This window comes from Dendronephthya gigantea, unplaced genomic scaffold (genome assembly GCF_004324835.1).
Source record: "Dendronephthya gigantea isolate DGI-Jeju-01 unplaced genomic scaffold, DenGig_1.0 000294F, whole genome shotgun sequence".
NCBI lineage: Eukaryota > Metazoa > Cnidaria > Anthozoa > Malacalcyonacea > Nephtheidae > Dendronephthya > Dendronephthya gigantea.
Window position 1 is genome coordinate 104,378 of NW_021163304.1, and position 24,913 is coordinate 129,290.

The 24,913-nt window shown below is 36.9% G+C and overlaps 2 protein-coding genes, 2 long non-coding RNA genes and 1 other non-coding gene across 5 annotated transcripts; 3 read left to right on the forward strand and 2 right to left on the reverse strand.

Annotated features, from left to right (window-relative positions):
• Positions 1 to 3,154: 3,154 nt before the first annotated feature.
• LOC114541479 (DNA-directed RNA polymerase III subunit RPC5-like) lies at positions 3,155 to 6,150 on the forward strand. The gene is made up of 9 exons (XM_028561398.1): positions 3,155 to 3,198; positions 3,270 to 3,385; positions 3,507 to 3,589; positions 3,704 to 3,805; positions 3,926 to 3,969; positions 4,057 to 4,176; positions 4,270 to 4,352; positions 4,556 to 4,600; positions 6,022 to 6,150. The coding sequence occupies exons 2-9, from the start codon at positions 3,273 to 3,275 to the stop codon at positions 6,059 to 6,061; spliced, it is 630 nt and encodes a 209-aa protein (XP_028417199.1). The 5' UTR covers positions 3,155 to 3,198; positions 3,270 to 3,272; the 3' UTR covers positions 6,062 to 6,150.
• A 2,588-nt stretch (positions 6,151 to 8,738) lies between these two features.
• LOC114541483 lies at positions 8,739 to 9,779 on the forward strand. Its single transcript, XR_003689284.1, has 2 exons — positions 8,739 to 9,229; positions 9,518 to 9,779. It is a non-coding gene; the product is annotated as an uncharacterized LOC114541483 (long non-coding RNA).
• Positions 9,780 to 10,118: 339 nt separating this feature from the next.
• LOC114541485 lies at positions 10,119 to 11,009 on the forward strand. The gene is made up of 3 exons (XR_003689286.1): positions 10,119 to 10,176; positions 10,268 to 10,305; positions 10,881 to 11,009. It is a non-coding gene; the product is annotated as an uncharacterized LOC114541485 (long non-coding RNA).
• A 7,101-nt stretch (positions 11,010 to 18,110) lies between these two features.
• LOC114541478 lies at positions 18,111 to 20,963 on the reverse strand. The gene is made up of 3 exons (XM_028561397.1): positions 20,097 to 20,963; positions 19,898 to 20,006; positions 18,111 to 19,374 (listed from the first exon to the last, which is right to left on the reverse strand). Exons 1-3 carry the CDS (start codon positions 20,637 to 20,639, stop codon positions 19,370 to 19,372), a joined length of 657 nt encoding a protein of 218 aa, XP_028417198.1. The 5' UTR covers positions 20,640 to 20,963; the 3' UTR covers positions 18,111 to 19,369.
• A 309-nt stretch (positions 20,964 to 21,272) lies between these two features.
• On the reverse strand, positions 21,273 to 21,370 carry Trnaf-gaa. Its single transcript is given in 2 exon segments — positions 21,273 to 21,318; positions 21,333 to 21,370. It is a non-coding gene; the product is annotated as a tRNA-Phe (tRNA).
• Between the last annotated feature and the right edge of the window lie 3,543 nt (positions 21,371 to 24,913).

Sequence of the window (24,913 nt, forward strand, 5' to 3'; positions counted from 1 at the left end):
AAACATTTGCCAAAACTATATCTAATTTGCACATTAGGTTAATGATGGACAATACATCTGCAGTCAGTATTATAAACAATAAATTATGGGCACTAGCCATTCTGATAAGTGTAATTTGTTAGCAAAACAGGTCTGGGAATGGTGTATTACGAAGCAGATATGGATAAGTGCGGCGCATATACCAGGGCGAAATAATCTTGTTGCAGATTTCGAATCGAGACGAACGGTAAAAGCATCAGAATGGATGCTAGATAAATGCTGTTTAACAAAAGCACTGATAGAACTCGATTTTTCGCCCAATATTGATTTATTTGCCTCTAGGATAAATAAACAATTTGAGGAATATGTTTCGTACAGCCTGACCCACAGGCATCTTCAGTCGATGCATTTACGCTAACATGGAGGTCACTCATGTTCTACGCTTTTCCTCCATTCAGTCTTATAGGAAATGTGCTGAGCAAGATAAACTAAAGAGAGAAAAAGCAAGGGGGGTGGTTGTGTTTCCAAACTGGCCAACACAGCCATGGTATCCGAAAGCGCTATCAATGTTGGAGAAGCCACCCATACATTTGAAAGCATCGAAACACCTATTGACGCTACCAAGTCATCCAAACGAACTACACCCAATGTTCAAGAAGCTGTCGCTGGTGATCTGTCTATTATCCGGAAAAGGTTAGAACTCCAAGAGCTTTCGCCTGGTGCGAGAGAAATTATAATGGCTTCATGGCGAAAAGGCACTTGGAAACAATATCAGTCATACCTGTTACGATGGGAAGACTATTGCATTCGAAAAAATATTGCATTCCATACACCTGGGAACACGGCTGCAATAGAATTCCTAACAGAACTCTATAACTCGGGAATCGGATATAGCGCAATAAATACGGCTCGGTCGGCACTTTCGTCGGTAATAACGCCAGTTGCTGGAGTTCCATTTGGTAAAGATCCTTTAGTTTGTCGTTTTTTAAAGGGAGTATTTGAGTTGAAACCTTCCTTACCTAAATACTCTGCAATATGGGATGTAAATAAAGTTTTATGTTACTTACAAAGAGTTAGTTCAGTAAATCAAATTAGTTTGAAAGATCTTACAATGAATCTTTCGACATTGTTATGTTTATTAACGGGACAGAGATGCCAGACAATTCACAAGATAAACATAAACTACATTCAGTTTATTGATAATAGATGCATCATAGATATTCGGGAAGTGTTAAAACATACGAAAGCTTGTAAACATCAAGCCCCTTTGGAACTTCGATCATACCAAAATGATAAGCGAGTGTGTGTTATAGAATATCTCCAAGAATACATCAAGAGAACGGCCACGTTAAGAGGTGACGAATCCCAGTTATTAGTGAGTTTTGCCAAACCTCATAAAGCTGTAACGAAGGATACTATTGCCAGATGGGTGAAATCAATACTTAAGAGTTCTGGTATTGATACGGATAGATTCACATCTCACAGCACTCGGGCAGCCTCGACTTCGAGTGTTAAAGCAGCCGGTCTCAACTTACAACAGATAATGGAATCTGCGGGTTGGTCTAACTCTTCCACGTTTGCAAAGTTTTACGATAAGAATATTGAAACGGAAAACTTTGTTTCAATGCTTTTGAACACAGCTGACAATCTGTAGATAGTTCAGTGGTTGAAAATAGTTGATATTAAAAGTACATTTTATTTCCAATTTCCTCATGTGTCGGATTAGCTTTTAACGGTCGCAGGACTTTGAAATCTCATGTGACTCCGTAGTGACGTGACTGATGACGTAGTAGAATTCTAAAGTTAAACGAGACTTACCTGTAAGCACAGGCAGCCCGGTCACTGCTGTTACGTCATGCTATTATATATGTATATAATTACAATAAGGCTGGCAACTCTCTCGCAAAAAATATAATACATACATTAATACCATCGCTTAAAACAACAATACTACGATAGTTTCTTAAAAAAAAACTACATACAAAACACCTTGGATATATTGACTATATTTATATGTCGTTTTTAGAGTTGAAAAAAACTCTAAAATGCTCAAATTTTGCGAATTAAAAGTGTATTTTCGTTGAAATTTTCCGAAACAGAGGCGGGATATAGTTTACTCGACAAACGTCATCATCGGAGAATTCGTCGGCAAATTTCTGATTGGCTGTGGCAAGTTCGGAAAAAAACGAAGATCTTTCTTCTCCATTGGGTTGACCTTCGTAAGTTTCCGAACTTGCCACAGCCAATCAGAAATTTGCCGACGAATTCTCCGATGATGACGTTTGTCGAGTAAACTATATCCCGCCTCTGTTTCGGAAAATTTCAACGAAAATACACTTTTAATTCGCAAAATTTGAGCATTTTAGAGTTTTTTTCAACTCTAAAAACGACATATAAATATAGTCAATATATCCAAGGTGTTTTGTATGTAGTTTTTTTTTAAGAAACTATCGTAGTATTGTTGTTTTAAGCGATGGTATTAATGTATGTATTATATTTTTTGCGAGAGAGTTGCCAGCCTTATTGTAATTATATACATATATAATAGCATGACGTAACAGCAGTGACCGGGCTGCCTGTGCTGTAAGTTGAAGTTTGATTGGAATTCTACAAGTCATCAGTCAGGAACGAAGGAGTCACATGCCCACATGTTTTTATGGTAAAACTCCCTTCCCTCCCGTGACTCTTCGTTCGTTTTGTTCCTGCAACCGTTACGTTAAAAACTGATCAGCGAAGCACGCAGGCGCTTCTCATGTGACTCCTTCGTTCCTGACTGATGACTTGTAGAATTCCAATCAAACTTCAACTTACAGGTAAGTCTCGTTTAATTTTAGAATTAATCTTTTAAAATGAAAGGGCATTTTGTCCCCCTTGCCCCTTCTGGTGAAAGGCAAGGGGGGCAGTTACCCCTGCTGCCCCCCCCTGTTCCGGCGTCTGTGTATGTCCTATCCGGTTTTATAGTATGTGCGCAAAATATTTTTCATTTTGTAATAGATTGATGTCTATTTAGCCAAAAATCTGGCTGAAAATCTTTACCTTTTCCAGGCAGGTTTTGATCCATGATTTTGTGTGTGTGTTTTATGGTTTTGAATAATCAAATTGACAAATTGTAAAATGTTTTCAATGAATATGTTTGTGTAGTATCTAAGCCGTCCAGCTGCAGTGAGCTACGACAAGACAGCATGTTTATCATCAAGAGTAAAACCAAAACAACAAAAGGTGATTTTCAGATATTTCATAAATACTGGCTTAATTAATTGTTTAATTGTTAAAAAATTTAATTTTTCTAGGTAATGCTGGAAATGTCATTAAACACATCTGGTCCCAGCTACTGCCAATCTAAAGGGGAACAATTTGCCTGGGAAGCTGACCATGCTGCATCAGATGATAAAAAATTCTTCAGAAGGTCATTTTTGGCATAGAAAAACAAAACATTCTCATGTATATATTTTATAATTTTATTGACTGCCACTGTGAATCTAGCATTCTAGTAATTAATGTTGTAGTAATGATCTTTTCTAAAACAGTGACAGAATGGACAAGCAAGTCTTGCTCTCTTCCCAAGGAACAGTTTCAACATCACAGTATGCAGTCGGTCTGCTGAGAGATGGTAAAAATAACTTGAAACAACAATTGCTTTCAACTAATTACTGTGACAACCTACATTATATTGTAATAATAATAAACATTCATGTTTACAGTGAAATACTTTTGTATCTTTCAGGGGAAATTCATTTAACACCTCTCAAGGGGGTTGTTCAATTGAGGCCCAGTTTTGAATATTTGGATCGTAATCAGGAGAAAAAGCCAACTAACCAGGATGAAGGTTTGTACATGAGTAAGCTTGGCTTAGGCTCTCTGTTGAAATCCCTTCTCTACCTTTGTCTTGCACCCAGCTTCAAAATAGGAAATTGGACAGCTAACATGCAGAATCTATATTTTTCAGGTGATTCACAATATGAAGATGAGGAAAAGGCCACTGCTTTATTGGTAGGAAAACTTTAAGATTCTATTTAAGTCTAAAAAATACAGTAAACTTGCAGTTCCATACAATCATCAAGTTACTCTAAATTCTAGGTTAGGTTTGCTAAGAAGGAAACTGAACAAGCCAAAGCTCAGAGGCTGTCATCCTATAAACATCTTGAGAAACAGATGTCGGAAGAACCATGGACTGAAGTTGAATATTTTGGAATCAATGTGGGTTCACAATTTCAGTGTTCAACTTGTGTAATACCAGTAACATCAGTAATCATGTGTGTAATATTTGCCTTTCAATTATTTTCTTCCCAGGACATAAAAAGTGTTGAGGAACGAAATTTGCTGTTTTGTCAAGAAGTGAATACTGAGGTTTTAGAATTTGATGCAACCTCAAGGTTTGATTTTTGTGCAAGTAAATAGATTGTTATAATTGCATACAACAGTACCCTGGCAATAATTCTGTTAACCACAAGCAAACTGATTTAGTCATCCTCAACCATCTTTACTTTGGGGGAGGATGGATTTTGACACTAAAAGTACCGGTTCAGATCATTAGCCTTTGGTCACATAGCCAGCTAGCTTGTATTTTGTTTTGCAGTAGTTATGTTGAGATGTTGATGCCTACTACAGCAGAGGTTTCAAGGTAGGTTAATCAAGCCAACATGCCAGTCATGGAACAAAGTGGGGTAGCCAACCAAATAAACCGCCTTGGATGACATGCTTCTTCCTGCATTAAAGCAAATCCATATTGCCAGAGTTTAGAGGCTAGGAAATACTCTCTAGACACATTAAGATTTGTCTTATTTGTTTCTTCAAGTGATTTAAACTCAATAATTTTCTTGTATGATTGCATGGCGACTTTAGTAATTATAATAACTTGTAGGTACACCACGTAAGTATTAAATACTGCAAAGCTTTCGGTCCGTTAACCCGGACCTTCATCAGTGCACTGATGAAGGTCCGGGTTAACGGACCGAAAGCTTTGCAGTATTTAATACTTACGTGGTGTACCTACAAGTTATTATAATTAATTAATTAATTGATTTAAACTCATTGCCAACCAAATTCACAACATTAGCTCATGTACGAAAAATGGACATAATTGACCAAGTTAGGAATCGCTTAATTGAGGGTGAGTCTGGGTGTTTCTGGTGAGATGTTGCAGCTTCTGTTAACACTTTCAAACCTGGTGGGGAAAAAATTATTAGCGTGGGGGGGACTTTTCGACCGCCGAAGGCGGGAGAAAACTAGGGAGGCCCGGGGGCATGCTCCCCCGGAAAATTTTGAAATCTAGAGTCTCTTAAATGCGTTTTCCTGCGTTTTGGGAAGTCTTTTTTTCTGAAAACCTATGCCACTTAAGCCTAAAAATAAGATGACCAGCTTTCTACAAAGAGTCAAGAATGAGTTAAAACTTTCACAAAACTTTTAAAACTGCATTGAATTCACGTTATATGTAAGTAAATAAGATATGATCTACATAAACAATTTAAAGAACAGAGTTTAAGTGCATAGTCGTATCCATGTCTACAGTGGAAGCTTTCGAGGCTTTGCCAGCTTAAATATTTCCACTAATTTGCTGAGTTCTATATTTGCTGCCACATCTCGTTCACAGCTTATCTGGACTAGATCCTCAAGTCTCTCAGGTAACATGGCAGCTCGCAAATAATTGTTTATAATTTTTACTTTGCTATGTGTGCGCTCACATGATGCCACTGTTATTATATTTAATTTGTATAATGAATATACAAAAAATCAGTAGATCACTAGCAATCTATGTGGCAATAATTACTAGTTCTAAGAATCCCTATGCCATATATAGGGTTTCTATCCACAAAAGTGGTAAAGTAAAGTCAGTTGTATGTCATGTAGGTGTAGTTGTATTAGTATTAGTCAGAATAGTCATGTAAATGAGGGAGCGACTTCTGCAAAAAATGCAGCACACTTCTGCCTCGTTCTTAAAAAACATATATATGCAATCATCATACTGAACCATATAGAATCACCCAGCTATACCGTATAGAAACAATAAAATTTAATTGATGTGTAATATTATTTTCTTTTTAGAAGAAATTTAAACAGAATAATATTGAAAATATGGAAATAAATGGTGAGTGCAAAAACTTAGAGATTAATTTGTCTTTGTAAACCATTCATAAAATACCAAGTTCCCCAATGTATATCAAAATAAAACCATCTATGTCTGTGATTATCTATATTATTAAAAATAAAATCAAGTTGTCTGGCTCTCTTTTCTGCCGTTCTTTTAGTTGACCATGAAGTTGAACTTAAAATCCATTCTGCTGTGTAATTAGGTGATGCGCCATTACCAATAAGGAATAAAAAAAGTTTAAAAGTATCTGTGTCGGTAAGAGGTTTCTTCCAAAATAAAAATTGATATTGAGATGGCCATAATTCGAGCGGGTAAAAAATGTCACCATTAAAAAGGTTAAAAAGGTTGTTTCTTATGGATACGATATCGGATCTGTTGACATTCTTGAATGAGGTAAGATAAAGATGCAGAAAATTGTTCGTGTTCATTGCAATGGTCAATTAATCTACATAGGGTAAATTATGTTTAAATTAACTACAGGTATGAGAAAAGAAAGGAAATTTGGAAGAAAATGCAAAACCCGGGTGCTTTAGGAAGTAAACCAAGTCCAACAGTATTTGCAAGGTAAAGCTACTGTATGGTCTTGCCCTAAACTGTTTTTAAAAAAAACAGAGTCGTGATGTCTTCAGGTTCCAAGCACGACTGGGAGGCGTGTTTCTAATCCACCGGCGGATCTTGGAACGACACGCCCGTTTATGCATAGTGAATAGAAAGAGATTTGATATATTAAGAAAGAATTACAAATAGTGTACATAATAGGAAACACTCAAACCGCTCTAAAAATTGTATTAAAACGCCTATATATTTATATCTATCTTTATAATATTATAACGTATTTATCACCAATACTATTTTAATGTAATAAAACCAAATTTCAGTCTATATATTGAGTTTTAGTGTACAATTGTGGCTGTGCTCAAATGAATATCACAAAAAAAACAAATCCGCAAAAAAATTGAACCTCAAAACTCGCAAAAAACCACAAAAAAATCCGGCAAATCTCCGAAAAAATCATACAATGATGAAATTGATCGAATTATACACTCTCTATATCTATTAAAATAAATTAAATATGTGAAAAACATGAAAAAAACTTACATAAAGTAAACTCCCGGTTGGTCGTCAACAAAAGTTCAAACTTTTCGCGCGTTATAACAAAACGTTGTTGCCATGGTAACGTCAAAATCACGCAAACGCCTACGGTTTCGTCGTTACGTTAAAATAACAATGGAGAAAAACTAAATGGAATGCTATCAGCGGAGTAACCAAAATCTCTTTTAATCGGACGATCGGAGGAACTAAATTGCTTACAACTCGTTCTATTTTGAAAAAATGATCAAAAGGTAAGTTGAATTTCATTTGAAAAACGAAAACAAACCATGTAACTCCAATGCAAAATCAGTTTTATAACAATCATCCTTCGAATTATATTTTATAGGTCAATTAACAGTGATCAACTTCGATTATTTTAAGTATATTCAAAAGGTATATAAAATACTTGAAAATGTATAATAAAATTAAAGATTTTGGACTATGTATAGTAGTATTTTGTTCTAAAAGTCAATCTTGATTAAACTATGTATCTTAATAAGGTGTGGTTGATCATATTGAAATATGCATATAATAACTCGTTCTTTGTATATGCAAATCTATAAACATTGAGAATTAATTAATTTACCATGTAATTTTTTGTTGGTTAACAAAAGTGAGTTCAATTTTTTAGCATTACAATAGGTTTTCTTGAGACTAGGGATATGTTTATTGTGGTATTTATGTAGGATGTGTTGTACAATCTTGTCTGTTCTAGCATGCTTATTAAATCTTATATTATAATGGATTGCCGGTGTTTTCTTTTTTTGTAGTTGATTGGTCTTCTTCTGCATATGCTTGTTCAAAGTCATAAAAGGGAAGGTATTTCGTTTGATGAGTTCCAAAGGGTAGCCAAGAGAGGTGAGTCGGAATGTGAATAGGTTTAACATAAAGTTGTAGTCGTCGATGGTGGCGGATAATCTGCTGTATCGGATTGTTTCTGTGGTAACAAGCCCTTTGAAAATATGACTAGGATGATTGGATGTATAGTGTGGATACATATATTTATGATTAGGTTTTTGATAGATCTGATAATGGATGAGATTGAAAAGGATTGTATGATAATTGATTGAAATTGTAAGATCTAAATAGTAAGTAGAATAAGAGTTGCAATTGAAAGAAATTGGAATTTGACGAGGATAGTGAGTGATAAGAGAATTAATTAAGAGGTTTGCATCAGTGTGATTGGTTAACATGAAACCGTCATCTATGTATCGTGCAAATATATGTAAGCCATTAGTGCATGTTGATAAGAAAAAATTGAATTCAGATAACAGTAGTACTAGATCTGCCATTTGTCTACTATGGTAACTACCCATTGCGATCCCATGAATTTGCTTAAAAATGTGACCTCCTACAGTAAAAAAGTTTCTATCATTTAGAAATTGGTTGATATTAAGTAGGAAATCTCTGTAAAAAGTAGATAATTTAAGTAATTTACAACTATTAACAATAGCATTTATAGTATCTTGAAAAGATATATTGGTGTAGAGAGAAGAGAAATCAAAGGATATCAATTTATAATTATTGATATTATAAATGGGATGTTGACATAGGATTTCAACAAGCTCTAAGGAGTTGTAAATAAGTGGAAAGTGAATGTGTTTAGAAACAAAGAGATCTTTAAATTTCAAAATGATGCTATCCAAATGTAGGCCTAACAATTTAGAGATATTTGAGGTGGACCAAGAGTGTGCGGTGATTATAGGTCTACCAGTAAGAGAGGATAAGTTAGAAGAAGAGGCAATAGAAGAGAGTTTATGTACTTTAGGGAGCAGTTTCATGTAAGGTAATTGAATATTTGTAGAGGAAAGAGGGTTGAGTAGAGCTTTGTCATCATCCGAGACTAGATTGTTGAAACGAGATTTTAATTTTCCAAGTATTGCGTTGCATTCTGTGGTGTGTAAATCCAGATTAAAATCTTCAATAATCTTGTAAATGTTAGCATCTTTCAGGTGTCTTGCGTATTCATTGATGTACCAGGATATTGGTAGAAGAGCCCAACCCATATTTTTATCCGATTGTGTGATGACTATGTCTTGATTGCATTGTATATCATACAGTTGCAGTGAGGTATGTTGATCTATGTTAAGCATATTCAGTTGAGATAACTTAGAGAAATTTGTGTCGTCAAGGTATTCTTTAGTGTAGTTAAGCGTTTGATGTACATAATCTATAAGGTATTGATTGAAATTAGGTCTTCCTTGCTGTTGATCTAAGAGGGAGAAAGGATTGGTATCGATGTTGTTGATATTGTGACTTTTCTTTTTACCAGTTGATTTCTTCCTTTTATGGACAGTGTTATAATCTGTAGGTTGTTTTAAGATAATATTGTTGAGGGCATTTTTAACTTCTTTATAGGTGGAATCTTTAAGTGATGCAGGATTAAGGTTAGTAGAGGTTGGTATGAAATTGGTGCCTTTGTTAAGGATGCTGGTAACGCCCAAAGGTAAGGTGATATCAGTGAAATTATGAATTTTGTTCGTATGTAATGTTTTCATTTTTTCTTTGACGGTAAAGGTTTTCCTTTCATCATTAACTTTATTTTTAAGCTTTGATGCTAAACCATTCTTAGTAATAATTGACCTGTTTTGTATGAAACCATTGAATGTAGATAAAGATTTATGAATTTTATGAAAGCGCGTTGCGTGATTGATCTTTTGAGGGGTGCCTTTTCTTTTACATCTTTGATTTTGTCTTTCTCGGTCTGTATCACTTCGTTTTTCATTTGATCTATTCTTTTTTCTAACATTGCTATGTCTAATTGAATATTGTTTATATATTCTAGTGTCTCTTCAGGAGGAATTTGTTCGGATTTGGTGGAATTAGTAGTGGACATATTAGCATCGGCATTTTTATAAATGACTTGATCTATGGATAGTTGAAGGTGGTACAGGCATGTATAGTTCGATTCTAAAATTTTTTCCAAGTTATGAATTTTGAGTAAATTTCTCTTTTGTAATGGTGTCAGGTTTTTATGCGATTTCATACCTCTGATCCAAGTTTTCTTTGAATAATAAGTAGGTTTAGGGGGGTTGGTTTTCTTATGCTTATTTTGTTTTAATTTTTGTTTGTACTTAATTCTTTTCCGTTTCTTTCTATTTTCTTTAGCAGATGTAGCCTTCAAAGATGGATTATCCTTATTGTAGGTGGGTTGCGTTAAAATATCTGGGTTATTCAAACGTTTCCGTTTCAAAATTTTTCGAATAGTGCTGTTTCTTCTAGCCATTAGGGAAATCTATATGGATCATATGAAAAATTGAGAAAATAAAATAAAAATAAAAAATAAAGTCTGTCAGTTTGAACATAGTAAAACCATACATAGATTTGACTAGAACCAAAAAATATGCATCTCTACTGAAGATGCATTACATGTTTTTATATTTAATTTGTATAATGAATATACAAAAAATCAGTAGATCACTAGCAATCTATGTGGCAATAATTACTAGTTCTAAGAATCCCTATGCCATATATAGGGTTTCTATCCACAAAAGTGGTAAAGTAAAGTCAGTTGTATGTCATGTAGGTGTAGTTGTATTAGTATTAGTCAGAATAGTCATGTAAATGAGGGAGCGACTTCTGCAAAAAATGCAACACACTTCTGCCTCGTTCTTAAAAAACATATATATGCAATCATCATACTGAACCATATAGAATCACCCAGCTATACCGTATAGAAACAATAAAATTTAATTGATGTGTAATATTATTTTCTTTTTAGAAGAAATTTAAACAGAATAATATTGAAAATATGGAAATAAATGGTGAGTGCAAAAACTTAGAGATTAATTTGTCTTTGTAAACCATTCATAAAATACCAAGTTCCCCAATGTATATCAAAATAAAACCATCTATGTCTGTGATTATCTATATTATTAAAAATAAAATCAAGTTGTCTGGCTCTCTTTTCTGCCGTTCTTTTAGTTGACCATGAAGTTGAACTTAAAATCCATTCTGCTGTGTAATTAGGTGATGCGCCATTACCAATAAGGAATAAAAAAGTTTAAAAGTATCTGTGTCGGTAAGAGGTTTCTTCCAAAATAAAAATTGATATTGAGATGGCCATAATTCGAGCGGGTAAAAAATGTCACCATTAAAAAGGTTAAAAAGGTTGTTTCTTATGGATACGATATCGGATCTGTTGACATTCTTGAATGAGGTAAGATAAAGATGCAGAAAATTGTTCGTGTTCATTGCAATGGTCAATTAATCTACATAGGGTAAATTATGTTTAAATTAACTACAGGTATGAGAAAAGAAAGGAAATTTGGAAGAAAATGCAAAACCCGGGTGCTTTAGGAAGTAAACCAAGTCCAACAGTATTTGCAAGGTAAAGCTACTGTATGGTCTTGCCCTAAACTGTTTTTAAAAAAACAGAGTCGTGATGTCTTCAGGTTCCAAGCACGACTGGGAGGCGTGTTTCTAATCCACCGGCGGATCTTGGAACGACACGCCCGTTTATGCATAGTGAATAGAAAGAGATTTGATATATTAAGAAGGAATTACAAATGAAAGCAAAAAGTGTACATAATAGGAAACACTCAAACCGCTCTAAAAATTGTATTAATACGCCTATATATTTGTATCTATCTTTATAATATTATAACGTATTTATTACCAATACTATTTTAATGTAATAAAACCAAATTTCAGTCTATATATTGAGTTTTAGTGTACAATTGTGGCTGTGCTCAAATGAATATCACAAAAAAAAAACAAATCCGCAAAAAAAAAATTGAACCTCAAAACTCGCAAAAAACCACAAAAAAATCCGGCAAATCTCCGAAAAAATCATACAATGATGAAATTGATCGAATTATACACTCTCTATATCTATTAAAATAAATTAAATATGCGAAAAACTTACATAAAGTAAACTCCCGGTTGGTCGTCAACAAAAGTTCAAACTTTTCGCGCGTTATAACAAAACGTTGTTGCCATGGTAACGCCAAAATCACGCAAATGCTTACGGTTTCGTCGTTACGTTAAAATAACTATGGAGAAAAACTAAATGGAATGCTATCAGCGGAGCAACCAAAATCTCTTTTAATCGGACGATCGGAGGAACTAAATTGCTTACAACTCGTTCTATTTTGAAAAAATGATCAAAAGGTAAGTTGAATTTCATTTGAAAAACGAAAACAAACCATGTAACTCCAATACAAAATCACAAGACGGGGTCTTTTTATATCGAGCACATGGAAATTGAGTTGTTGTTTTTTTTTGTTGAATTATAGTTTATATTTTATCGAGTTTAGTTCATATTATACAGATTTTCCGTACATGGTCCTTCGAGCCGGATTATTTTCAAAAAGAATTTAGAAATTCAATGTTTTTACATCATGGCTGAAGCAAATTTGACAACAATAAGGAAAATACGAGCGGGTCATCGAGCGCATACGACGAAAACTATTGCCAAGGCAAAGGCAAAGCAAGTTATTGAAAGCTTCGATGAAAATCAAGTCAGTGTTCTTCGTTCATATCAAGATGTTTTGCATGAGAAGTTGGAATTAATCCCAAAATTAGACGAAGATATTCTCCAGGGAACGAAGGACGACGATATTGAGAAGGAAATCGAGGATAGCGGCGATTTTAAACGTAATATTAAAGAGTGTATTTTTCAAATCGAAAGTGTTCTAGTTTCTACACAACAAGTAAGTGAACCCAGCACAAGTGGCGTTGCTACTCCGGATACAAGTGTCAATCAACCTTATCTAAGTCAAGTTAAGTTACCTAAGCTACATTTAAAGAAATTTAATGGGGATCCAACGTGTTGGCAACAATTTTGGGAATCATTCAATTGTGCAGTCCATGAAAATACGGTATTGAGTAGTATTGATAAATTCAACTATCTTCTTGGTCTACTAGAGAATACAGCTTTGCAAGCTATATCAGGTCTGTCGCTGAGTGGGGACAACTACATTGAAGCTGTAAAGATCCTTCAAGATCGATTCGGAAATAAGCAACTGATTATAAGCAAACATATGGATAAACTATTGAAGTTGCCAAGTGTATCAAGTCTACGGGATGTCAAGAGTCTGAGGAGTGTCAATGATGTTATGATTCAATTGAGTCGAATGTTCGATCACCAAAGAGCCTGGGAGTTAATTCGGAGATGTATATGGAAGTTTGTTGGCGCCTATTATGTTGTCGAAGTTACCGAACGAGCTTCGTTTGATAATTTCACGAAAAACAACATCGGATATTTGGGATCTGGATAATCTACTTTCTACGTTTAATGAAGAGCTTCAAGCAAGAGAAAAGTGCAATTTTGTATCGGAAGCATCAGCCAGTGATAATTCAAAGAAGCCATCCTGGAATGAAAAACCCAAACCATTTACAGCATCATCCCTATTTTCAGGTTCAGGAAATGAAGGTAAAGTAACCTGCACCTACTGCGGCCAACAACATCCCTCGGCGAGATGTACTATGGTTACTGATATTGCAGCAAGGAAAGCTGTTTTACGTCAGAAGGGACGGTGTTTCCAATGTCTACGGTCGAATCATATTATCAGAGATTGCCCATCAGAGAAGCGATGTTTCAAATATAGTCAACGTCACCATACTAGTATCTGTCCCAAGTTATATCCTCTTCCAGGAACATCCCAAGAACAAGGGTCTACCAAGCCTGAAAAGGATAGAACTAAGAATGACCGAAGTCCAAAACTTCCCTCGACAGCAAACATTGCATGTATTGGCCAAGATCAACCGAAAGCGGTGCTCCTTCAGACTGCATCAGCCAGAATATCCAGTGTACAAAACCCACAAATTCAAATTAAAGCACGTATCATGTTTGACCTGGAAGTCAAAGGACATATATATCAGAAAGCCTCAAAGAAAAGTTATCTCTCCAAGCTGTTAGATCCAATACATTGATGATTAAGACTTTTGGAAGTACATCAGAACAAATTCAAGAATGCCCTCTGGTTGAATGCATTGTGAACAGTCGTCATGATAATTCATCCTTATGTATCAATGCATATGCCGTACCTACCATCTGTGCCCCTCTTAATGGGCAGATCATCAACTCTGCAAAGCAAGAGTACACCCATCTGAAGGGACTCAGATTGGCAGAAGAAGCAAGAGATGAAGAAGAATTACAGGTTGATGTGTTAATTGGTGCAGACCACTACTGGGACTTTGTAAGTAAGATTGAGAAAAGAGGCGGCTAAGGTAGCCCAGTTGCTACTTACACAAGACTCGGATGGGTCCTCAGTGGGCCAGCGGTCGTGAGAGAAAGTCGAGCTGCCTCGATTAACCTTAGATTCACCCATGTTCTTCGTGTCGAGACTGAAGTTGAAACCAGAAATAGTGATCTACAGAGCGAAGTAAAGAAATTTTGGAATTAGAAAGCCTGGGCATCAAGAGTGAAGAAGAAAGTGTCTACCACAAGTTCCTTGAAGATACAGAATTTAAAGGAGAAAGGTATGAAGTCAAATTGCCATGGAAAGAGGAAAATGAACTGTTACCTGATAACTACAAGCTAAGTATAAACCGATTGAATTCCCAGCTAAGACGACTCAAAGCGAAGCCAAACGTGCTGGAAGAGTATGATCGAGTCATTGATCACCAACTGAAGACCGGAGTGATAGAGAGAGTTGAAGAGTCAACACCAAAACCCCTTGGAAAGGTACATTACCTGCCACATAGAGAAGTTGTGCGACCCGAAAAGTCCACCACAAAACTAAGAGTGGTATACGATGCATCCGCAAGATCAAATGGACCGTCATTGAACGATTGTCTCTATGTCCGTCATTGACATCCTTCTTCGGTTTCGACTCCACAGAATCGCATTGGTGGCTGATATAGAGAAAGCTTTCTTGAACATTAGCATTTCCGAAGAAGATAGAGATTTTCTAAGGTTTCTGTGGGTTAATGACATCAAGAGTGACCAACCGGAGGTAGTAGTGTATCGATTTGCTCGTGTAGTTTTTGGAGTCGCGTCAAGCCCCTTCCTCTTAAATGCAACATTACAGAAACACATCAACACACACCAGAGCACCGACCCAAAAATTGTAGAAAACCTGCTACAATCCCTCTATGTAGATGATCTCAATTCAGGAGCAGACAACACACCAGAAGCGCTACATCAGTACTCGAGAGTAAAGGAGATAATGCATCAAGGTGGATTTAACATGAGAAAATGGAAGACAAACTGTCCTGAATTAGCACAAATAATTAGAGAAACCGAGAATGAAGTATCAAGCACTCAAGATACAATCACCTCTACAGAAACATCTATGTCATATGCCAAACAAGTTCTTGGCTCCCAGCCTGATGATGAGAAAGTTCTTGGTGTAACATGGAACAACTCCACTGATACACTCGTTTTTCGCCTCGACAAAATGGTGAACTGCGAACCAGAGTTGTTACAACCAATCCCGAAGCGTGATCTCCTCAGTTCAGCTGCAAAGATTTATGACCCAATGGGATTAATCTCACCTGTTGTTCTAAAGTTCTGTTCCAGGATGCGTGCAAGGCCGAGCTAGACTGGGACATGTCGTTAGAACTGAGTACTCGCTGGGAAGTGTGGAGAGCGAATGTGTCTAACTGTCAAGAAATTACCATTCCAAGATGTGTTATTCCTGAAAACAAGGAATCGATCCAGTCCATAGAGCTTCATGGCTTTGGGGACAGTTCAAAATATGCCTATGGTACGGTGGTGTATTTGCGAGTTGTACGTGAGAACAAGGTTCACACGAATATCATTGCATCCAAGAGTAGAGTAGCACCCTTGACAGAGCAAACCATTCCTCGACTAGAACTTTTATCGGCATTGGTTTTGGCGAGACTTATTCATTCAGTTCAGTTAGCATTTGCGAACGTGATCAAGATAACCTCAGTTTACTGCTGGCTAGATTCGATGATAGCTTTATCGTGGATAAAGGGTACTTCTAAAGAATTCAAGCAATTTGTTCAAAATCGTGTGGTAGAAATCCGTAAGCTGGTGCCTGTGAAAGATTGGAGATTCTGTCCGGGACTTAACAACCCAGCAGATATTGTTTCAAGAGGTATGTTACCTTCAGAACTGAGTCAGAGCAAGTTATGGTGGAATGGACCAGATTTCTTGGTAAGAAATGATTCTGAATGGCCTAAGGATAGTGAAGAAATGATTTCTAACGATGAGGCTCGAATTCAAAGTGAGAGAGAAGTCAAATTCAAACCAACTGGTACAACCAGCTTGTCATGTGTCAATGACAATGTTACAGAAAAGTAATCGCAATCATCGTTAGAGAACATTTTGCCAAAGGAACGATACAGCACTCTTGGTAAACTGCTAAGAGTTACGAGTTATGTTCTAAGATTCATCGCAAACCTTCGGGCAAAGGTTGCTGGAACTGAACAAAATCTAAGTCGTCTTTCCCTTGAAGAAATAACAGAAGCTAAGCATATATGGTATAAGTACATACAAGGAACGATTCAAACGAGCAAAAGTTTCAAGCAAGTTCAAGCATCACTGGGTCAAAGATGATTGTGGTATATGGAGATGTGGTGGAAGATTATCCAATGCTAATATTGAACTTTCTGCTAAACATCCAGTTTTCTTGCCCAATGATCATTGGTTTTCTACCTTGTTGGTGGAAGAATGTCACAGGAGAGTAATGCACAATGGTGTAAGAGAAACACTTTGCGAAATTCGTTCAGAACATTGGATTGCGAGGGGAAGACAATGTGTCAAGAAGATTATTGCAAAATGTACTACATGCAAGAGATATGAAGGAGGAACTTATCAGATACCACCTCAACCATCATTACCAGATTTTCGAGTTTCTGACGACTTTGCTTTCACGAGAGTCGGTGTGGACTTCGCTGGTCCCGTTTATGCCAAACCAATCTTCTCAACAGGTGCAAAATCACCAGTTTTTAAGACGTATATCTGTCTATTTACGTGTGCCTCGTCACGAGCATTGCATCTCGAATTGGTTCCAGATCTATCTACGAAGGCATTTATTCGCTGTTTACAGAGATTCATGTCCAGAAGAGGTATCCCAAAGATGTTTATTTCAGACAATGGAAAAACCTTTAAGGCGAACGAGCTTGCAGAATTCGCAACCGGAAATAACATCAGTTGGAAATTCAATATAGAGAGAGCCCCTTGGTGGGGAGGATTTTTTGAAAGACTAGTGAAATCGGTGAAAAGGTGTCTCAGTAAAATTGTAGAAGAGCTAGATTGACGTACGAAGAATTGGAGACAGTCTTAGTGGAGATTGAAGGCGTTATCAACAGTCGTCCACTGACGTATGTGTATAGTGATGAAGTTTGTGAAGGTCCGTTAACACCTTCGCATTTAGTTATGGGTCGTCGCCTTCTCAGTCAAGCACATGCCACGAGAGAGGAGACTGACACTCCTACGGGTAATGGACGTTTGTCGCGTCGCGCAACTTATTTGAAGAAATTGTTAGAACATTTCTGGAACAGATGGAGTCGCGAGTATTTGTTAGAGTTCAGAGAACATCATCGTGCCAAAGGAGTTAGAAGAAGTGCGAAGGCGAATCCCAAAGAAGGAGATATAGTTTGCGTGTACGAAGAGAAAACTCCAAGGAATCTATGGAGATTGGGGAAGGTCGAGAAACTTTTCAAAGGAAACGATGGTCAGGTTAGAGCAGTTGCACTCCGAATATGGAACAAAGGAGAAGAAACAATAACGTTACAGCGCCCGTTCAGAAAGTATATCCAGTCGAGGGATCTCGCGTTGATGAAAATACAAGTGTTCCAGTAAGGAACCTTGTTTGTTATCACAGAAACATTGTACTGTGAACATTGTTGACATTATTAACTGACATGCGTCATTTAATCGGGGGGAGTGTGTATGAAATTAGACGTTATACTTACCCGGGGATTTAGCTCCGGGGGTCTTTTGCACGGGGTCTTTTTATATCGAGCACATGGAAATTGAGTTGTTGTTTTTTTTTGTTGAATTATAGTTTATATTTTATCGAGTTAAGTTCATATTATACGTACAACCGGGTTGTTGTCCTTCTGCATGAAATGCCTGGGATTTACCTTTGTGTTGTTAATTAATTTGTTCTCATAAAACAAACAGAATATATGGTATCTAATAATTAATAATTTAATTTAAAACTACAACAGACAACCAATGAAGATTAATACTTATCATTTTTAAAACATAAACCATGCAGAATGTTCCCATGACACTTCATGTGGCTGTGTGAATATGTGAGTAACCCTTTTATCGGTTTAGACTTTTTGCACAAGTAATCTTTGTGGAGGAGAATAACACCTCCCTTTTTGCCCTCATGTTTATATATCCACCAGTTTCATCAAGCAAAGGCCCATATCCTTTGTCACTGTGGGAGAGTTCTGCTTTGTGTTTCAAATAGGGCAGAAATACTAATTCTTATTGGTTGTCAGTTCTACTTTATTTATAATAAAAAAACTGCACTGTAATTTAGCGACCTACAGTCACATTAAAAGAAAAATTTGAAAGTTGATTGTAATATCATTAATATTATTAACCATATAATATTTCATCTAACAAGCATTATAGCATATCATTATATGCTGTAATTTACCATGCACTTGCAATGATTGCAATATATACATGCATGCACAGAATTGGAAATGAGCAGAATTGGAAATTTTCATGCCACCTACTGGTCAGAATGATAGACAAGTCAGTGGGCATGTTTATTGGCCACTCTGTTCATTACATGCATTTTACTGCCAGAGTAATGACAGATACCCAAATGCAACATATATGCAAAGAGAACAATTTCTGCACTTTTGTTTATTCCTACTCTGTGCATGTAACTATACCTATATGTAAGTAGACAACATAGCAGTGATTTCATACCTTTCACCCAAGTATGTCATTGATGGTAGCCTCCATGTCCAAATTATGTTGCTGAAAAGTATGATATAGTTCTTTTTGGTCAATGTTAGGAAACATTTCAGAAAGGGTATCCATGCTGCAAGATTGGTTTTCAACATCACTTGAACAGGAAGCCATGAGGTTTTCTTCTTGGGCATAAATTGGACTACTTGATAGATTTTCTTTGCTGATGAAAATTGAACTTGCAACTTCTTTATCACTGCTTGGTAGAATGCTTTCTCCAATAAATTTTGGGATAGGTTGGTTTTGATGGATATTAGTTGCAGGGTTTTGATCATCTCCATCATGGGTTGAATTAGTGAAATGTTTTTTTACATCAATCTCACTTGATATAGGTATAATTTCATTATCTGCACTTAATCTAATAATGGAAATTATCATCAGTACAATTTAGAATCAGTGAATTCCATATACAAACCTATACATACATATATATTTAATTTATCATAAGTCTTGGTTCTGAGAAAATTTTATCACACTATTACTGCATGCAGTACTATAGTTTACCAATTTTACAATTTGTGGGTTCACATATGTTATCACCTCAATCATTTTGCCTGCTTTCCTGTAGTGATGCAAATCAATTTTGGCCACACAAAAAATCCAACTAGTTTAAAAGTACAATATTAATAATATTACCTGACAAGGTTTTCAAAGTCACAAAAAAATAAAGAACTAAGCAGTTTTTTTAAAAAAATAAACAAATAACTAAGCCATGTTTAAATTCCTGTATTTGCTTTTGTCTTAATTAATTATGTCTGACATCTCCTCTTCCCCTCTAATCATAATATTAGTGATAAGCAATTTCAAATCTAACCCCTGCCACCCTTGATTAAAGTCCATGTGTATGCATACTCCCTAATTTATTCAATCAAATACCTTACCTATGGCTATGATGCAAACAAAACACTCCTCTTGGTGATCTTTTAGCAGGGTAACAGGTATCTCCTGATTGCAATTAATGCATTGAACAATAGGTGCCTTCTGAAAACCCTTTAAAAAAATATAACAATAATCATCCCACAATATTACCAATGGTCAAGGGTTTTTTCCTCTTAAGTAATATGTTTTGTAATATCTAACCTCATCTTCTAAGTCTGAGTCAACTGCATCAATTTCTGTTTCATCAAGGTCCACCTGTAGCGGACGAACATACAATAAAGCTTGACCAAGCCCTACAGTGTCTCTTAAGTACTTCACTGTGTACCCACAACTTGGCTGTCGAATTACAGCCAAACTGTTTCCACTAGGACCGCGCCTTAACAAATCAAATCCATGTCCAGATATAAGATTAGGGAAAACTTCCTCGATTTTAGCTTTAAATGCATTGGCATCACCATTCGCATCAAATTTTATCCTTGCTCTTCCCAGACCAGCGCCTTGAAGCTTAACCTTCCTTCCACGTGCAGGTGCCACGCTTTCTTCGATCATTCCCAAGCAAAAAACATCGTGGGTCCATGTCTCTATCGCCCTTTTCTGTTCTCTCCTTCTACATAGCCTTTTTGCTGGTGGTCTGTTAATAGAGTCGCGGTTTGTGCTCTTGTAAGGAGCACTGAAAAAGATGGCGAAAATTTTTCGTTGCTTCGCTTTGGTCGAGGCTTTGGTCTCGTGTGCTCCGAGAGGCATTTTGAGTGCCACTTGATTGACTGGAGGAACTACTTAGGTTTCTTACATTCGCCACTGTCCGTTCAAAATTTATCCCTCCAGATGAATTATTACTGGTTTCAGAAGTTATCGAATTCGTTAACGGTTTCGAAGCATTATTTTGGGTAAGTACGTCGGCAGCTTGCCGCAGGAGACTCATCGCACGACTCACATTTTCTGTATCATTCGCCATGTTTGCTTGTGTAACTACACATTTGCTTGTGTTCAATGTGTTGCACATTTGGGGCCAAAATCAATTACTTAATGTTACAAAAATCGGACACGGAGCGTCACGCAGAATGTTGTTTAAACATAATGACAATATTTTGAAAATATTGTAATTTATTTTGCTGTTGCCCTAAAACAAATAAAGGCCTGCTGCGAGGGTTACTGCGCGCGTGTCTCGCGTGGTAGTGCACGTTCAATGTGCGGCGTGTGATTGTCGAATGGTCCGATTCCCGATCATACGATCCGATCCATTGCCTATCCATTAACCCATTCCGGCTCACTCGAACCCTCGCTAACTCGAACAATTTTTTTTCCCCTTGGGACCTTGGGAGTTCGAGTTAGCGAGGGTCTACTTTTTGAGTACTAATTTAGTATTAGTGAAAAAAATGTCAGGTGCGGGATTCGAACCCACGCCCACCATGGTGGACCAGAATTCCTCACAACGTTCTTCAGTCTGGCGCCTTTGACCGCTCGGCCAACCTGACTGAAAATAATTTCGAACCAATGTTTTTATTCAAAAATATTTTAGAACGCTATCTCTTCAGGTAGTCGGCCGGCCGGGCTGGCGGAAAACGCTCCAAAAAAAAGTCTTTAGTAAACACGTTTTGGGGGGGTTACCACGCTTGTTTCGAAGTTTTAAACAAAAAATATCGATGTTCTATCTTCCGAGCTTCTATCTGGCTTTCCTCTGAGCTTATTACTCCGGCGTCAGCGACGGATGTTAGGTTTTGAGGCGTAGCCATTTGCCACTGCTTCAACCAAGCAAAACTTTACACGACAACTTTAGTGTATGACTGTTTATTCACTCTGATATTACAGGACAGGATTACATCAATATATAAGAGGTTACATGGTAATATGTTTAGGACGTATAACATTTCACTTTACATTTATATAGCCATATTTGGTCTTTTCGTTGACTTAAATTTGCTTACATATATATATATATATCTATGGAATTTATAGAATTAAAGATATTTACATTCAATCGATCATCAAGAATATGATAGAGCATAGTTTAACACCCCCACTTGCTCTTTATGTTCTGACCGTTTATAATTGATGGCGTGCAGCAGGGCGGGCCATCAGTATATACGCGCGCTTTACATTCAGTCTATCCTGCACTTTTTTGACTATACTTGCCTTCTTTTCTTATTCTCCTAACATAATACGTCTGAAACTATGTAATTTTATCTTACTGGCTGGTTTTGTGAAAATATCTGCAATGTTTTCTTCACTTGGAATATACTCTAAATCAACTCTGCCTTCCTGTATCTCTGATCTAATAAAATAATACTTTATGTCAAAATGTTTTGATCTCTGACGCTGAATTGGGTTCCTGGCTAAATTCATAGCTCCCTGATTATCTATCATAATGAGTGACTTACCTTCTATACTTACCATCATGTCTGTGCAAAGCTGCCTTAAGAATTTTGCTTCTTGTATCGCGTTGGCTAGAGCTACATATTCTGCTTCACATGTTGACAATGCCACGGTCGGTTGTTTTCGGCTTTTCCATGATATCATCGGGCCATTTTGTGAGAGCTGAAAATTATAGCCTGTCATGCTTCGTCTATCTTCAACAGACGCTCTCCAATCTGAATCGCAGAACCCTTTTAGAGTTAGTGGTGAATTCGTTTTTGTAAAGGTTAATCCTAATTCCTGTGTCCTTTCAAATATCCCAAAACATGTTTGGCCGTGCTCAAGTCGGATTGTTTGGGATTGGCTATCTTTAACAATACTGTAACCTTGTGTCATGTATTTTGTATAATTTTCGTTTATTTTATTAAACCTGAAATCAAAACTGAGTGAAGATACTATTTACAACATGGTCCTTCGACGAGCCGGATAGTTGGTTCGAATTTCGTAGAAATAGAATGTCTTTAGATAAGTTGAAGAGAGTACGAAGAGGGCATCGTGCCTTCGTGACGAAAACAATTCAAGGTGTAAACGAAGTTTGCCAGTCTTACAATGGAACGCTATTGGAAAAGGAAAGACTACAAAGCTGGAAAAGTACGTTAGCTGATAAGAAGAGTGTTTTAAAACAGCAAGATGATGCAATAATGGAACAGTTAGACAAGGACGAAGACATTAACAGTGATATTTTGGAAAGCAGTGAATTTGGTGAGTCAATTGCTAGAGCACTTGTTAGAATTGATCTAGCATTAACCAGTACTGAAAGTAACGGACAAGGAAGTAGTAATTTGAGTAAAGCATCAACTGGCTCAGAGCCATCAGTGAAGTCAAAATTGCCAAAACTATCATTGAAGCGATTTTCGGGTGATCCCAAACTTTGGCATGCATTCTGGGACAGTTTTCAGCAGCAGTTCATGAAAACGATGAGGTGTCTAAAGTTGACAAATTTAACTATTTAAGAAGTTTACTGGACGGTGTAGCGGCATCAGCAATAGAAGGATTTTCACTGACTAAAGAGAACTATGATGCTGCAATAAATTTACTAAAGGATAGATTTGCAAATACTCAAATCATTGTGTCCAGCCACATGGACGCCTTGTTGAAGTTAAATGCCATAAAAGATATAAGTGATTTGCATGGAATTCGTGGTCTACATGATAAAATTGAAACCCATGTTAGAAGCCTACAGAATTTGGGTATCTCATCAGAATCCTATGGCAGCCTATTGATTCCTGTCATTGTCAATAAGTTGCCTGAGGAATTACAATTAGTAATAAGTAGGAAGTTGGAGAGGAACAATTGGGATGTAGAGCAATTTATGGAGCAGTTCAAAACTGAGTTAGAAGCCAGAGAGAGATGTGGCATGATTAATAACTCACATTCTACTATGAAAAAGGACGGTGTTAATCGGAATAAGGGCAAATTCCCTCCTACTTCTTCCACCTTGTTTACTGGTAAAGAACAACACTATACCCCCAACTGTGTGTGTTGTAATCAACAACATTCATCACTCAAATGTAATGTTGTTACCAATGTGTCAGCTCGTCGCGCCATTCTAAGAAGGAAGGGAAAATGTTTTTCATGTTTAAAATCTGGCCAATCATCTAGCCAAGAGTTGTCCATCAAAATTTAACTGCCACAAGTGTAACAAACGACACCACACATCAATCTGTGAAGTAGAAACCGACAAACCCAAGGACGGACCCCCTGAGACAATGAATGTGGGAACTTCAACAATGTATGTGAACAGTAGCACAGCAGTGTTATTGCAAACAGCCCAGGCATTAGTCGGTCAACCTGGAAGTTCTGGGCGTAAAGTGAAAGCGAGGATTGTATTTGATTCTTGCAGTCAACGTACCTATGTCTCACAACGTTTAAAGGAAAACCTCGATCTTAGTCTTGTTGGAAGTGATACGTTGAAGATAACAGCCTTTGGGGATGATGAACCAAGTCAAAAAGAATATGAGCAAGTACAATTTTCCATAACAGCACTTGATGGGATGGAACTTTATGCAAAGGGGTATGTTGTGCCAACCATCTGTAGTCCGATTTGTACTCAAAGCGTTCAGGCAGTAGTCGAAAGATATCCTCACCTTCGTGGGTTGTGTCTAGCTGAGAAATCAAGTCTCTCAAATGAAGTTGAAGTTGATGTTCTGCTGGGAGCAGACTATTATTAATACTTTGTTACCAATATCATTAGAAGAGGCGTAAGTCCTGGACCAGTTGCCATCTGGACAAAGCTGGGATGGGTATTATCCGGACCTGTGGTTACCAGCAGCCCAGAGAACTCTCAACAAACATCTGTGAACTTGACCACCACCCACGTTCTTCTTGACCACCACCCACGCGATTAAGCGAGATAAATATCTCAAAACAGTATTAGGACATTTCTGGAAGAGATGGAGTTCAGAATACTTAACCCAGTTACGTGAGCACCATCGGCCGAGCAAAAGAGACGGACCTGTTATCAACGTCAGATGTCGTATCGGTTAAAGAAGACAATGTTAAGCGATTGAATTGGGAAATGGCATTAGTGGACGAACTGATCGGACGAACGGAAAAGACGGAAAATCACGAGCAGCAGTTGTAAGGATGATCGGCAAGGACGGAAA

Coding starts and splice junctions, on each gene's coding strand:
- LOC114541479 (XM_028561398.1), top strand. CDS start 3,273: ATGCTGGAAATGTCATTAAACACATCTGGTCCCAGCTACTGCCAATCT. Junction 3,386..3,506: donor GATAAAAAATTCTTCAGAAG/GTCATTTTTGGC, acceptor TTTCTAAAACAG/TGACAGAATGGACAAGCAAG. Junction 4,601..6,021: donor ACTACAGCAGAGGTTTCAAG/GTAGGTTAATCA, acceptor TTTTCTTTTTAG/AAGAAATTTAAACAGAATAA.
- LOC114541478 (XM_028561397.1), bottom strand. CDS start 20,639: ATGCCTCTCGGAGCACACGAGACCAAAGCCTCGACCAAAGCGAAGCAA. Junction 20,007..20,096: donor ACTCAGACTTAGAAGATGAG/GTTAGATATTAC, acceptor ATTTTTTTAAAG/GGTTTTCAGAAGGCACCTAT.